The 16,280-nt window shown below is 43.2% G+C and overlaps 1 protein-coding gene across 1 annotated transcript; it reads left to right on the top strand.

Annotated features, from left to right (window-relative positions):
* The first annotated feature begins 3,201 nt into the window (after positions 1 to 3,201).
* Positions 3,202 to 12,849, top strand: cpeb2 (cytoplasmic polyadenylation element binding protein 2). Its single transcript, XM_061078399.1, has 8 exons — positions 3,202 to 3,375; positions 7,105 to 7,195; positions 10,968 to 11,141; positions 11,261 to 11,350; positions 11,536 to 11,654; positions 11,747 to 11,861; positions 12,072 to 12,253; positions 12,572 to 12,849. The coding sequence occupies exons 1-8, from the start codon at positions 3,202 to 3,204 to the stop codon at positions 12,797 to 12,799; spliced, it is 1,173 nt and encodes a 390-aa protein (XP_060934382.1). The 3' UTR covers positions 12,800 to 12,849.
* The last annotated feature ends 3,431 nt before the right edge of the window (positions 12,850 to 16,280 follow it).

The raw sequence follows: 16,280 nt of genomic DNA on the forward strand, positions 1-16,280 counted from the left end.
TCGTCTTTTAATTCCAAATAAAATGCACTAACCATGCAATTTGGTGCAATAGAAAATATGAGGGGAAACGATGCATAATAACCGAAGGATTTCGCGCTGTGCACATGACTGACTCATTTCCGAGCAGCAGGAATTTGATTGACATTAGTGTCCGGCTCCTGGTGGAGGCCTCCTGCACTTTATGAATAATGAAAGAATGACGTAAACAATGCGGTCCTCTCTGCAGCTCGAGGCGGACGCACCGGGGCGTGACGCGGCCGTGACGTCGCCGGAGCCGGGGATCTTTTAATCCACTGCCGCAGCAGCAGCAGCAGCCGGTCACCGGAGGAGGGGGGGAGCACAGGACAGCGCAGGACCGGGGAATGGACCGAGGCTAGTCCCGCACAGCTCGGTGTTCAGATGGAGGATCAAACCACCGGGTGAAAGCGACACGACACGACCGGGACGAGCCGACTCTTCTCCTCTCACAGGCCGGGCCCCCTCCTCTCTGTAGCCCGCAGCCTCTTCACACTCACACACACACACACACACACAGACACACACAAACACACACACACACACACCCTCCTGTCACAGAGAAGCCTCATCCAGCTGACATTAAACGTTCATTGGTTTATCCCGAGAGGAGGGTTCGCTGTGTGGTTGGATCCCGGTCGGTCGGCCCCGTCCTGTCGGTTCGCGTTCGTCCTTCAGCTGCTGCGCATCAGCACACCATGCAGGATGAGCCTGCGGGGCTGACACACACCACACACCCGACCCGGTCCCCCGAGGAGCAGCACCGCAGCACCGGCAGCAGACCCGGGACCCAGCCGAGCTGCTACCGCCACCTGAGCCCGGAGAGAGCCTCAATCCCCGGCTACGATCGAGGTCGTCCCTGCTCGCCCCGGTCCATCCGTGACCTTCAGCACCGCCGCAGAATACATCAGCTCTTAAGTCAGCGAGACGACTTTAGCCCCTCGGTGGTGTCGTCGCCCCCCCCACCACCCCCGGGTCTGTTCAGTCACCTGCCGCCGCAGAGGCAGCTCTTCTCCGCTCGGAACGACCCCCCCGGCTGCTCTCCCCTGGAAGAGGCTGAAGCCGATGCTGCGTCGCCATCGCCCACTTCCGTAAATCCACCCACGATCCAGATGGACTCCCCCATCGCCCACCATATCAATAACGGCAATGGCAGCGGCGGCGGCCCCGGCGGCATGTTGTCCGGAGGGCTCGGCGCCGCGTTCCCGAACCTGCCGAGCCAGGAGCTGCACAGCGGCTCGTCGTCCCCGTCCCTCCCCGGGTTCGGCACCCCGTGGTCCGTCCAGACCAGCTCCTCGCCCCCGCCCGCACCCAGCTCCATCAACCCCATCCATCCCATCCACGCCAACGCCATTAACCAGATGCCCAACGCGGACGCTGACAACAGCTTCTACCCAGGTATCCCCTCCTCCATCAACCCGGCCTTCTTCCAGGGTTACTCGCCGGTGTCAGCTAATCCCTGCGCCGGGATTAATGTGCAGGGCTACAGCGGTCCGTACTCGCCCCAGATCAGCGTCCACCAGCAGCAGAGCCGCAGGTCCCCGGTCAGTCCCCAGATGCACCCCCAGCAGGGCGCCTTCCTGCAGCAGAGGAACAACTACAACCAACATCAGGTGAGCTGCTACAGGGATGGAGAAATCCCATGAAGGAGACAGGAGATTGTAGACAACTCTTTAATATCATCCACCCCCAGTTCAATGAGCCTGAAAGGGCCTGAAACCCTAAAAAAACGACTCCTTTCAACCTATTTGAATCCAGGTTTCACCTAATTTAACAGAAGGCCACCACTTGGATGCCTGCAGGTCAGGGAGCATCTTGTGACACTGCAGAGATAAATCATAGTCTTATGAGTATGTGTCTGCTATTATGCAGCTGTAGTCAAATAGTTCCGTTTTCTCCATAATGCATTTGTCATGTCTGCTGCAACCGCTGAGGTCACTACTCTTTAGGGGCAGAGGGAGGGAGGGCTGCACAGGGGAACAAGGGAGCATCACTGAATCTAGCCGTTGTTCTCTCCTGGAAGCTGGCAGTGGGATGCAGTCACATGGCAGTGGACCATCCCTGTCTTGTGGCTCACTCAGTAGGAACACAAAGGCTTACAGGGGTTGGTGTGCTAAATGGGTCAAATGAAGACATCTAGTGTCTTGGTGGTTTGTGTGTGTTTGTGTGTGTGTGTAGTGGCAGACAGTTTAGGGACCCTGCAGATATACCCGTGGCAGCAGCAGCTCCCATGGAGGTTCAGATTCTGCGGTAGTCCTAGGGCGTATGTGCTCACAGCCTTCGGCTTCAGGTTTCTCTTGTGATTTGCACATTGGGCGTGTGAGTGAGCAAGCACATGCAGTGTGTGACTGGGTGTGCTTAATGTGCATCTGTGGTGTTGTCAACTGACCTCTAACCCCTTGCTTTGATTACAAGTACTATAGATTATAACCAGTAACATGGTGATACACATATTAAAGGTCCAACACATTAAAAATGCAAGGAAATACCACATGGAGCAGAATAAACCTGTATTTTTGTCATTTTGCTGTTGTTTTTATTTATTTTTTTATTTGTATTTTACACGTAAATGTAATATTTACATATTATCGTCCACCAGGGCTCCAAACCAGGGGCTTTAAAACACTCTAAACGCTGTCTGACATCCTACACAGATGTCAGCAGTGAAATTAATATGTAGGATTACACTATATACTCAGTATTGTAGAAACAGAGGGCTGATTGTGCTCTGGGCAAGATTTCCACGTGAAAACACACAAGATTAAGCATGATACGATTCGATGTATGATTAAAAGTGGACACAAGGTCCAGGTAGAGGGTATGTGTGTGTGTGTGTGTGTGTGTGTGTGTAACTTACACTGGTGGTGTCGCAGTGCACGGGATGCTTAGTATTAGTCTTAAAGCCCCAAATCTTCTTATCTACCCACCCGTCACTGGAGCAGATCAAGCTGGGCTGTGGCGGACAGGGAGAAAATGAAGTAGAGGCAGGACAGGATGAAATGGAAATATAAGTACTTCAAATCGACTTGCTCCTCCTAACCTCCCGTCCTTCCCCCCCCTCTATGTCCTTGTATCGATGTTTGTGAGCAGCCCATGGTGAAGCAGTCGCCCTGGGGCAGCCACCAGGGGAATGGCTGGGGCTCCGGGGGGATGTCCTGGGGCCGGGACCACCGCCGAAGCAGTGGCATGGGCGTACCTGGCTCGGTCAGTCACGTCTCGCCCCTGAAGAAGCCCTTCTCCAGCAACGTCATCGCTCCCCCGAAGTTCCCACGCACTGGGGGATCACTGGGGCCTAAGTCCTGGATAGAGGAGAACTTGTTCCGCACAGACGGCAACAGCAACACCTTGTTGCCAATGCAGGTATGTGTTTTGGGTTGATCCTGCGTCGGCGTGTCTGTCGTTTTTTGTAAGATAATTGGTTTGGTGTGAGTGATTTTGTTTTTGTGTGACTGTGTGAGATTCAGGGGCTTTTCAGGTCTGAAAGATCTAGTTACAGTAGCACACTCAGTTAAGACAAAGGGAATGAGGGTTGTGTGTCTGTGTGATTAGATCTCTGCGAGGAATATTTTAAATATAGACCATAGGGAGTGAGGACCTTTGGGGAAAGTGAGGACATTTTGAGAAGGGGTGTTTTAGGGTTAAGTTTAGCTTTAAGGATTAGGGCCCAGTTACACAAACAAATGTAGCGGTAGTGAACATTTGCCTCCAGTTCACTTCCAATCTGTGCTAGGGAGGAGGTGCATAAAGGTGAAAAAAATCGTAGCGAGTCTTTGTGTGGAGTAAAACTGTGTTGAACATTGACCCGTGATATTCACATTTCATTCAAGTATGTATGACCATGCGCTTCAGGTTAGAATCTGGTTGAGGTTATGTGAGTGCTGTGAGTGTCACAGGCACAGGAGGCAGGTACGTGTTAAAAAGTGTTCCTTATTTAAACCATATTTGGCTAGTTCAAAATGCCAATGTAAAAGAAATAAAATACATTGTTGTTGCGATGGTTAAGGTTTGAGTCAGGAAATGCATTATGCCCTCATCGTGTGTGAGGGAGAGAGAGAAAGAGAGAGTGAATGAGTTTCAATTGAGATCGTCTCTAGATGAAACCGAAACCAAGGGGAATTTCAGAGCTGTGGATTCCTCAGATGTATGTAGCAGTGAGTCGATGCAAATTACCAAAAGAGGGACATCGTGATTAGCATTTCAATCAGGAGAGAGTTGGAACTGATTTGCTCTGCAGGTTTTACCAAAGGTGTAACAAAATGGGTGCTGGGCTGAATTTATTATCAGGTTATATGTGAGATCTTCCTCAGGTAGCTCGGCTGCTGAAGCTCTTTGTGTCTGCATCGTAAACGACCAGTATCTTAATGGTTTGTAATAGTAGCTTGACTATAATTAGTGCCTCTACTCTCCTGCACTCGTGTCTACATCCCCATTTGGTCATGTTTTGATCATTTCACTTAATCTATCTTCCACACCACCTACAGCAAAGTCCCCAGTTGTCCTCAACAATTTTAGCAGGAAAATAAAATACTAACACTGGTTAACGATGCTGGTGATTTCCTCTGCATCTGGATTGTAACCCCTCCTGACATCCACCTATTGTCTATTTGGGTTTATCTGGGATTTGTGCAAACAATTGATCTATTGAATTTAGCCAGATGTTAGCTTAAAAATATGAATCAGTACATGCATGTCAGCAACTGCCCACGATTTGTAATAACTAGTAGTAATTCAAATGGCCAACACCAAAGCCCAACCAAATTTCACACACTATTTCACATACTATAAATATAAGTTACATACCTCGTTTTTAATCAAAATCCACAAATCATGTCCTGGGAAATCAGTGAATATGTAAAAATATTGCATTGGTTAATTCCTGGATCTGCCCCTGATCCAGATCTGCATTAAAATGTTTTGAAATCTCCCCTGATACATACCCTATCAACCAAGTTTTGAGGAAATCTGTTTAGTAGAGTGAAATCTTGCTAACTAACTAACAAACAGACAGGGGTTAAAATAAAACCGTGTTGCCAGAGGTAATTACATGATTATTTAAGTAAGGAACTATATTTTCTCAATGTAATAATCTAATAAGATTGCTTTAAATGCCACATTATTTCCTCAAAGCGTAGTGTCATTGTCAGTCGGACATTTCTCTGTGGCTTATGATTTCTGATTGTACTTGTTACCATGTTGGTAAATTACGTTATTAATTCCCACTTTCTTTAATTCTCTAATATATATGGTTGATCAAAAGCTGTATGTATGAGCATACCACAGAGTACAGTCCATAATGCAAGGTTTCTCTTCCACACATATTTGCCGGTGTAGTGTTTGCTTGTAATAGACACTGTAAAAATAGCTAAATAGGATAGATAAGATATTCATTACTGTGACTCATCCAAACTAAAGAAATGGTATCACCAAAATAATGGTGTAAGTGAGTGGTTTTGCTGTTGCTATGAGCTCAAATTATTAATGGTATCTGTGCCAAGAAGTACACCGCTTCCTTTTCCAGGAAACAGGCCCGAGTCCATGGATTGTTAATTTCCATAAACAGTGTCAGACCCAGAATTTTTCAGATTCCAAGTCTTTTCCTTCCTGCCTTTCTGTTTAAAGCCTGGCCATTGATGTGCGATATCAGTGCTGTGTCATGTTTTTAATATCAAACAGAGGTGCACGTAGGAGGATAGGAGAGAGTCCCTTTCAGTAAACCTGCAGTAAACCTGATTTCTTAACATATATTATAATTGGACAGCAATTCTCCCACATACGACCACCCTAACAACCTACATTCTGAGAGTAATAGAAATTATACATCTAAGAAAATGATTCCCTCTGCCACATTTAATGTTCTTGTGTTTTAAAGCTTCTAATCCAACCATCATACCAAACAAGTCAAGACATAAAAGTCTGTTTACACGTCTGGGGATCTTCTGCATAACTGGGGGGGGGGGGGAAGTTGTATATAGTACATCCAGAGGGAGCTGAGTGAAATCTCATAAATCTTTAAATTTGTAATTCATAAAATAAAATAAAAAACTAAGAGAGTACTCTTCTAAGTCTTTTTCAAAAACCTGTCTGTCATGAACAGACATGATCAGAGGCAAAAATAGCAGTGATCACCTGGGTTGGATTAAAGGTTCAGTTCACTGAAATGAGTCCAAAAAAGCAAATGTTCTCAGCGACCTTCAGTATCAAGCCAGACAGAAATGGCTCTGGATTTGTTTTCCAAATTTGAGTTTTCTGGTTTTAACTATTAACATTATTCACATTATTTCTCAGAGAATAAGTCATGGATCTTGATGAGGGGTGTGTTCATGTGCAATTTGGTGCAGATCCAAATAAATGTGGTTTCATAAATGGGCTGTTGGTTCTTGGTGGAGGTCTGTGCTCTACTGAGTGCAGATCTAGTTTGATTTATTGAATTTTTTTCAAACAAAGCCTTAATTGAAACAATATTTTAGTGATGTTTTTCTATACGTTCTCAGTTCTTCAGTCTGCATTAGAAGTAAAGGTGAAAACAACACAGAGACAGCCTACAATCTTCCAATATCAAAGTGTAATGAATTGACCTTGACACAGTTATTATGTTGGCTTGTGCACGGTAGGCTCAGTGCTCTGTGGTAGGTTAGTCACTAGAGTATAACCGTATGAGTCTGTCATAGTTGTTTGTTAAGGATAACTGTCTCACTGGAAGGCTTGATGAGCTCATAACCTCCATCTCAGCTCTCCGGCTGAATGCCACTCCCAGGTTTGGTTTCCATTCTCTCTCCACCTGCCTCTGGGAACAAGTCCACAGATCCAGGGGGGAATACATCGAATAGTCTGCTCACAAACATATCTCCTGACCCCTAAAGTGAATAAATATAGAAAGAATGTTAATCCGTCAGCTACTCGCACTCTTAATTCTCCTACATGTTAAGCCAAATACGCATGCTTCAGAGGCTTTATTATTCATAAGCCAAATCACAAAAGTGTGTTAGAAACGTGACAGATTAGACAAGCATCATGACGTGTGTTTGCTCTGTCAGTTCTGACTGCTGCTGATGATATTAAACCTCAAATACAAAACCTGTGTTTTTATAGGACCGCACCAGAATGTACGACAGTCTGAACATGCACTCCCTGGAGAGCTCCCTGATCGACATCATGCGAGCTGAGCAGGATCCAATGAAAGGTAAGACTCCCTTTCCCTTTTTGCAGCGGGTCAGGGGGGGGTGATCATGTTCGCGCAAAGGCAACCCGACAACTTGCAGCCTCACTCGATGCAGGGAGGTGAAATGGCCCATTGCTCCCATAGCTGCGTGGCTTTTCCACACACCGGCTTATTTTCTCCCTGCTGAGAGCTTAATACTTGTGCCACCAGCTGCACATTTACATGACCTCCCTGCTCTGATCCTGTGGCGACTTAACCTGGGCTGCACACGGAGCGGTGTAAGAGGCCGAGGAGGCCGAGGAGAGGCTTTTCATTGCTGTGGATGTCTTTAATTAGTTAACAGATGTTTTGTGACAGATTAGACACAAGCAAACCTGACACGACTTGGAATCTTTCACTAAAAGATGCTGAAATAGTCATTGTTTAAAAAAAAAAAAAAAAATTCCAGTCTCACTGCAGTAGCAAGCAGAAGACGCACTTGTAGTGTGACACTGCCCTGAACTCCTGGGCTCAGCTGCTGGACATCAGAGGAGCAGTGTCAAATAACTGCGACGTTCTTACCCTCCTCATTCCTTGATGGCTGCTTGATGCTCATTTACAGCCTACACTCTCACTTAAAAACACAACCCAGACATTATAAAACTGTTAAATCCAAACCTTGCAAACAGCCTGTACTTGTTTGTGTATACGGGACAAGAACAAGTATTTGATTGGTTATTTATAATCTTGATGGGGAACCTGCTGAAATTGGGACCCGTCCTGTGCCCTCCATTCTTGGGCGAGTTTCTTGTTTTTCCTGCTGGAGCAGATGGAGAGAACATGGGCCAGTGTGCACAGCAGAGAAAGGGGGATCTAGACTAATTTTAGATGTGATCACACTTTCACACACTGTGTATGACAGCCAAAAGAGCAGCCGAGAGGGAGGGAGGGCTTGCGAGAACGGTGCTCGGCCATTTATAGCATTACCACAGCTAACACAACAGAGTAGTCTGGCTAGCAGCTCCATAACACCATAATAGTGCATTTGCTGCATTTGGAAATCAGATGCAAAGGCATTAAACTGTAATAAAAGTTGGTTGCGAAAGTTTTTTTTAATACAATCTGTGTATCTCTGTGCCATCTATGCTACAATCAGGGAAGACAGTGTTAGACAACAACACACACCACTACTCTGAAAGTGAGGATGAATGGAAAAAATGCAACACACACAATGTTAAGTCATCAGAATGATGTAAAAAATACTATTAACACATTTAATCACTTAGTCATTTCATTAAAAAAGAAAATATAAAAATAGACTAAGAGATTAGATGGATGAACAGATAGACAGACAGAAACAAGATCACATCATGATGGTGTTTGAGGGCAGGATTTTGTTTTGAAGAATCTGTCTCAGAGTTAATACAAATATCGTCCCTGAGATGTTTTATTCTGCTAAATTTCCACTGCAAGTTAATCTTGGTGGTAAGAAGGGCTGAACGTGTGTGTGTGTGTGTGTGTGTGTGTGTGTGTGTGTGTGTGTGTGTGTGTGTGTGTGTGTGTGTGTGTGTGTGTGTGTGTGTGTGTGTGTGTGTGTGTGTGTGTGTGTGTGTGTGTGTGTGTGTGTTGTATGTGTTTTTTCTCTCTTGTACACACATTGGCCTCGCCCTGTCCTCTCCATCTGCTCTGTGTCTCATCTCTATCTCTGTCCGTGTGTTTTCTCACGTCAGGCCGTGTGGGATGTCCTCACCCTGGGGCTGATGGCCTCCTCATGCTCAATGGTAATTATCGCTTAGCACCATCTCCCTCTATATCTCCAGCTCTCCTGATACGTTCACTGTTGCTCTTTAGCCTCATTAGACACACTCAGCAGACTCACAGTGGTACAGTGAGGGTCGCACTAGGTCACATGTGCTATGTCTGGTGTAGAGACAATCTATCATCATTTGTATTCCTTTTTTAACAAATCCATACAGAATATTTAATTCAGCCTTTGCCAGAGTTTTTTAATTCAAACCTTTACAGGTTGACAATGAGTTCTGATAGTCCTCACATGTGTGTTTCTGTACATGCTACAGTATATACATGTATGTGGAGACAAACAGTGACCCCTTCATTCAGATGTAAATTATTAGTGCTGCTCAGAGTAATTGTCGATTCTTTTTTTAGCCTTGTATGTGGACAGATCATGTCGGTGTCCAAAATATAATCTTGTTTCATAACAGTCTCCACGGGACATAAATCTGGGTCAAACAGTGTTTGCAGATAAACACAAGCATGTTGGTTTCTGGTGTTGTCTGGTGCTTTGCTGTTTCCTCCCGAGACTCAGGAATCAGCAGTTCACGTGGGTTTTCTGATGGAAAGAGTTTTTGTGATTGTGATGAGTCTTGTTTTTTTATGACAGAGGACATCCAGGGCTTTTCAGTGACATAACAAAAAAACAGTTTTTTTTCTAGTGGCCCAAATGTGACTGCTCTTATATCTGATATGCTCGATGGGGAAAAAAAGGCTTTGTTATATCAAGCAGGGAAACGTGGATTTCTGCCTGTTTCTTTTGTTTTATGTAACTATTAAGTCTATTTTATCTGAAGACGTATTGTTGACAAAAAGGGTATTTTGCTTTGGGTCAAAACTACATGGGTCATAAGCCAGCTCAGTTTAGCTAGATTTAAATTTAGATTGGATTTAAGTTTAAATAATCACAAATGCCCTTTGAGAAATGTCTGCATGGCTGAAACTTGCACTCTGTACTTTTCTACATGCAGCCAGGAGCTATGGGAGACGTCGAGGTAAATTCAGCTTCCTATAGCATCTTTATTCCTTGTGGCTTTTTCACTTGTGACGTGCTTTATTGCTTGACTGGACACCAAACTGCTGAAGCCTTCAGTCTGGAACCGAGTCAGACTTAGATCATTTTCAAAATCAGGAACACATAGTTTTATGTAGTGTTGTGTGATACATTAATTTGCCCCGTGATTTATCATTGGTTAACCAAAGATGATTCATATTAAAAACCCACACTCAATTATAAGGCAATTGTATTGTTCTAGTATCCAGATGTGCATGGTGTTTCAGATTTGGTCACGTTTATCGGAAGCACTATTGCATTTGTGTGTCTGCTCTATACCGCTAAGAAGTATTATTACAATATTCGATGACTAAAAATGTGTAAAGTAATTATGAACTAATAAATAATATTAAATACGTATATACACATCTTTCATTTTAGACAACTTTATTTATAAAATCTGCTTTAATTCCATAATAGAATGACATTTCTCAATTATTACAAGTTAGGTTTTCACTACCCTTTCAGCCAATCACACAAGCTTCTGTTGGTAGCTGTCGGAGGGAATTAGTCATCGAAAGTTAGATAAGTAAAGTGACATTATAAAATAAACTGTGTTATGAATTAAAGTTGTATTGCAGGAAAAGCCAACATAAATATTTCAAAAACACAATAACACTCTGGGTCTCCGAACTACTAAGTCATGTCACTAACAGCTCTGCTCCACAGCCTGTCTTTCCACACTTCCTTTATCTACCACTCCGCTCAGAGTCTTTAAACCAAACTGTATGTCCCTCACTGTGAGCTGCTGCTGCTTCACAACCACTCAGTATAAAGCTACAGTATAAGCAGATACATGATTATTAACATTACTGGATTCATCCATAACATTGCAGAGATATCAAATTCTACAAAAGGGAGGCAGGTGCTGCTATGGTATTATGTTTGTGAGTGTTTCTGCTTGTGAGTGTTTAATGGAACATGTGATTTTTACTTTATCCTCACCTGCTTTTTTATTTATCCCAGGCCGCTCCTCCCTCTTCCCCATTGATGACAATCTCCTCGATGATGGCCACGGCAACCAGGGGGTCCCAGGAGTCCTCGGCTCCCCCAGCGGTTACCCCCACCAGAATGGGGAACGCATTGAGCGCTTCTCCCGCAAGGTGTTTGTTGGAGGTTTGCCCCCTGACATAGATGAAGGTGAGACAGGAAACAGTCTCTTGTGATTGCATTGTACTGCTGGTTTTTGATCCTTCTGCTCCATCAACCGTATTTCATCCCCTCACCTGTCTCCTGTTTCTTTTTCTTCCTCTCCGCAGATGAAATAACCTCTAGTTTCCGCCGCTTTGGTCACCTGGTGGTGGACTGGCCGCACAAAGCTGAGAGCAAATCTTACTTTCCACCTAAAGGTATTGGCAGAAGCAGCTGGCCTCTGCATGCATTTATGGTTGATGAACAGTATTTACATGTAGCTTGAATGGTGTGAGGCTATGTTGCTGATAAGTGAAGCGATGTTTCATTGAAATACTGATAAGCCGAGGGAAGAACATACTGTATGTCAGGTGAATGATGCCCGTGTGTGTTTGTTTCCTAGGATACGCATTCCTGCTGTTCCAGGAGGAGAGCTCAGTGCAGGCTCTGATCGAAGCCTGCATGGAGGAGGATGGGAAGCTCTACCTGTGCGTCTCCAGTCCCACTATTAAGGACAAACCAGTGAGTTAAACAGCGTCAGCTCACACTGCAAAACTCAAAGTGCACTCACTGGAAATGTTCTGACATAATTTAACGTTTGACTTTAACTTCAGGTGCAAATTCGACCTTGGAACCTGAGCGACAGTGACTTTGTGATGGACGGATCTCAGCCCCTTGATCCCCGCAAGACCATCTTTGTGGGAGGTGTCCCTCGTCCCCTGAGAGCAAGTAATGCCGCTCATGTTGTTTCTCTCAATCAGTTGCATCTCTTTTTCTGTATTGGACATAATGTACATGCTGCATATTGCAGGTGACAATCAGCTGTGTGTTCAAAGTGCATGACACAAGCATCCGAGATATTCCATCTGCAACCGCAGACTCACAGCTTCCTTTTCACTCATCTGTATCTATTCTATGTTTCTTTTCTTCTATAACAAGTTGAGCTGGCCATGATCATGGATCGTCTCTATGGTGGAGTCTGTTACGCGGGAATTGACACTGATCCTGAACTCAAATACCCCAAGGGTGCCGGACGAGTGGCCTTCTCCAACCAGCAGAGTTACATCGCGGCCATCAGCGCCAGATTTGTCCAACTGCAGCATGGTGACATCGATAAGCGGGTACAGCCTCCCCTTTCTTTACCAATTTATATAGTTCCTAGTTTTATTAGTATACACATAAGTGTATGTGACTTGGCCTTTCATTTGTCTGTGTGTGTATGTGTGTGTGTGTGTGTCATTGTTCGCTATCAGCATCACCACAGACGGGTAGCAGCTTGTTGCTATGGTGATCAAAAGCTTATTAAGGCTAACTGAATTAACCTCTTCCCCCTTCTCTGCTTCTCTGTGCCTTCGTCTTTCATGAGTATATTATATTTTTCACTGTATTTGCTAATGCACCCTCTATTTCCTCTCCAACGTGTGTGTGTGTGTGTGCAGGTGGAGGTGAAGCCCTACGTCCTGGACGACCAGCTCTGCGATGAGTGTCAGGGTGCACGCTGTGGGGGGAAATTCGCTCCCTTCTTCTGTGCGAACGTCACCTGTCTGCAGTACTACTGTGAGTTCTGCTGGGCCAACATTCACTCCCGCGCCGGACGGGAGTTTCACAAGCCCCTGGTCAAAGAAGGAGCTGACCGCCCCCGCCAGATTCACTTCCGCTGGAACTAGAGGTGCAAGTGGTGACACGGTCAGAGGGAAGGGAAATGAAACACTGGCTAACAGGAAAAAAAAGAGCATCGCTCTGCCTCTCATGCTCTCCTAAGCTTTCAGTATAATTGAGTACTTAACACTACAGTATATACTCTATATATCTATATATCTTTTGTAGCAGCCAAACACCACAAGCCTCAGTTTTCACCAAAACCCCCCTCACATCTCAGGCTCCGACAACTCTACAACTCTTTTGTGGTACTTTCATCTTTTCTAAGAGGAGATTTAAAAAGAGATTGATTTTTGTAGGTTTTTTTATCATTATTATTTTTGTATGTGAGATTTGAAGTAGAAACGGGAATGTTTTTGCATGGGGCAGCTTGTCTGTCTGTTTGTCTGCTGCTAGCCCCCCCCCCACAGTGCGTCTAGTGCACACTTGTTTCTGGGAAAAACCTCAATTCTCTAATGTTGACGCCTGCCCCAGGTCATTAACCAAAGGTAGCAAAATTATAGGAAGCTTAAAATTTACACATTTCTGCCGCAAAGCAAATGGTTGTTTTTTAACGTTGCCGTGGGCTCTTTCTTCTTGTTAAAGAGTTTATCAAAAAAAAAATATGTTTTTTTAATTTATACACTCTCACAGATCAATAGAGTGATACCTCAAAATACAAAATCTGGTTTCTTCTGACTGTATTCAACATTTATACTTAACAAGCTATTTCAGAAGCTTTGCTGCTATATATACGTATATATGTATAGGTGTGTAGGAATAATATTTAATGCCATTTATAAATCTGAATCATGTTAAAGGAAATGCAGTATGCACTCAAACACTAAGAGTTCAAGTGCATGTTATGCCACTAGGCATAGCTACACAACTAGCATGCAGGATAGAGGTGAGAGAAAGAAAATCACGGAGGAAAAAAAACTAATAATTAAAGAAATTATTAAGACAGTAGCATGACCATCTATTACAGAAGCCTAAGAGGGGAAAAAAATCAGACAAGCTTAATAACAAAAAAAACATATTTAAACTTGCATGCATTGATGTTTATCTGTTGTTTGATCCGTTTACATACTTATCGATACAAAAAGTGATATTGGCTCTACTGTAGATGCAATCATTTTGTGACATGGTGTCTTGTGTGGCGAAAAAAAAAACCCTGTGGAGAACAGAGTGGTGTTCAGTGGTTTGTGTATGTGTGTGGTCCCTGTGCCGTGTGACTGTTGTAAGTGTAGACTGAGGCTATGGTTTAGTTTCCTGCAGAAGTAGTGTAGGAGAAGTAAGACAGCGACTTGACTCTGCCTTCACCCTTCCCCGTCCTGTGTCTCCGTGCGGTTCCAAAGGTTTTATCTGACGCAGCGTCGCACAGGCAGACCAAATGTAGACTAAAGAGCTGGGTCCATTTGGGAGATTAAACTGGGAGAAGTGGGCCTGGGATGAAGGTTGGGTTAAAAAGTATCTTTTGAATTTGTTCGCTTCACTAAACTGCTCAAGTCCGTTGTGCTATGTGGCTGCAGCTCCATGAATCTCCCAGGCCCAGTCGAAGTTTCTCCACAACTCCCCATCCAAGCTTTTATTACAAGGATGATGACACTTGGTCTTTTGGCGTGCTAGATATGAAACTCTCCTCTCTTTGTATCGTTCGTCTGTTCGATTTCCCGCCGTGACCCTTGAAGTACTCTTAAACAAACTATTTATGGACAATCTTTCTGTAAGGATGGTGGCCCAGCCGTCACTTAGGTACTGTACAAGTGTGTTGCTCTCATGTGGATGTGGTTTTTGTGTTTCATGCCCTTGTGTGTTCTCCTCGGTATCAAGTGTGTACTGTTACAAAACCTATGAAATTATTACTTGTAGTTGAGTCATACAATTTAATTTGTTCTTGTCAACTACTTACCCATCACTGGCCCTTCAGTATGTTTTTTACAATATATATTATGCACTACTTTTCTATATACCCCCCTCATTTTTCTCCGTATTCACCCCCTGAAGTGATTTCAGTGCAGACGTGGATTCTCTGAGGCCTCCACCTATTTAGAATTCTAAAGATGATTTATTAAATTTTTATTTTTTCATGATTACTTATTTAAGATGTAGCGTGAAGCAGTGGTCTTAATTTATCTGTGTTCTGTATGAGTAGAGAAAGAATCCAATATTTTCTAATATATTAACTAATGTAGTCTTGGATGTTGTGAGGAGCGGGAGTCAGAAAGACTTCGCCGGCCATGACGTAAATCACATGAACGTAAGAGATTCCCCCCCCCCCCGTGGCTTTAGTTCTCATGGTGTCCGACACGAACATGAATATCGTCACCTGTACTACTTGACTTGTGCTGTTCTCGTGAGGTTCTATTTTCTATGTTGAACACTGTTACTTTGTTCTGCATGTGTCTTTGTTTTTGTAAAAATCATATTTATTTCACTATTTTTGTAGACAAAAAAAATATTTGATTTTGATTGTATTTTTCTATTTAAATAGGACATTATACAATTTATTTCCCCCCTCCCCCCTAAGTGATAATTATATCCAAAAGTTCTGTTAAAAGACAAGAATCATGACATTAGTAACGACAGCAGAGTTTTTGAGCGGATTCTTATTTTGATACACATGACACATGTTTCATTTGACGGAGGGAAACATGAAGGTTTTATCATATTCTTGGAAGACACTTGAGATTCTCCCCTGTTGCATCGAGGCCCCAGCTGCCTGTCCTCGTAGATGCTCTGAAACTTGAATATAACACATTTTGAAAGGCTGACTAACCTCGAATCTGTGTTGTGATGTGCAATACTGTTTCTAATGTTTGTATAAAAGTAAGAACTACAGTGTAAACCTTTTTAATGCAGATTTATTTTTTTCATTGCATATTTTGCAGATTTCTGATCCACAGTGTCATTTTTTACTGTCAGAAAAGATAAACCCCGTTTTTTCATTGCAACTATTTTTAAATCCAGATATCTTTGTACTGATGTAAATGATTGTAGTTATTTTGGATAGTGTTTTGCTAACAAAAGGAGAGACTTTTTCATGCATATTTCTATTTCATTTCATCTTGTTTTATCCCACGTTTTTATTTCGTTTAATAATAGCAGACTTTCTTGGAATACTTTTTCATATTTAAATGTCATTGGTCTTATTTTGTATTTTTATGTCGAAATACACTATATATAATTTTAAGATGCTAATTGCTAAGATATTATTTTGAGTTTAATTATTTTTAAAAGCTAAATATTTGTAATTTTATTGTTAAAGTGACTAATTTCTAAATCAGAGTTTGTGTATAGATTCACAAAAGTGGTTTATGAGGTGTTTGGATTGTAATTATTACTGAATGGTTCTTTGATATGCAAAATGAATATCATGTTTATTTTTATTTTTGTTGGTTTTGTATTTAATGGGGTGTTGATTACGATCTTTGTTTTTTCTTTCACTTCCTGAATAAAGACCCATTCTGTTTGGACACAACATGGCTGCTCCTCATGTGATTTCTCTTT

Source organism: Limanda limanda, chromosome 9, assembly GCF_963576545.1.
Source record: "Limanda limanda chromosome 9, fLimLim1.1, whole genome shotgun sequence".
NCBI classification, from domain to species: Eukaryota; Metazoa; Chordata; class Actinopteri; order Pleuronectiformes; family Pleuronectidae; genus Limanda; species Limanda limanda.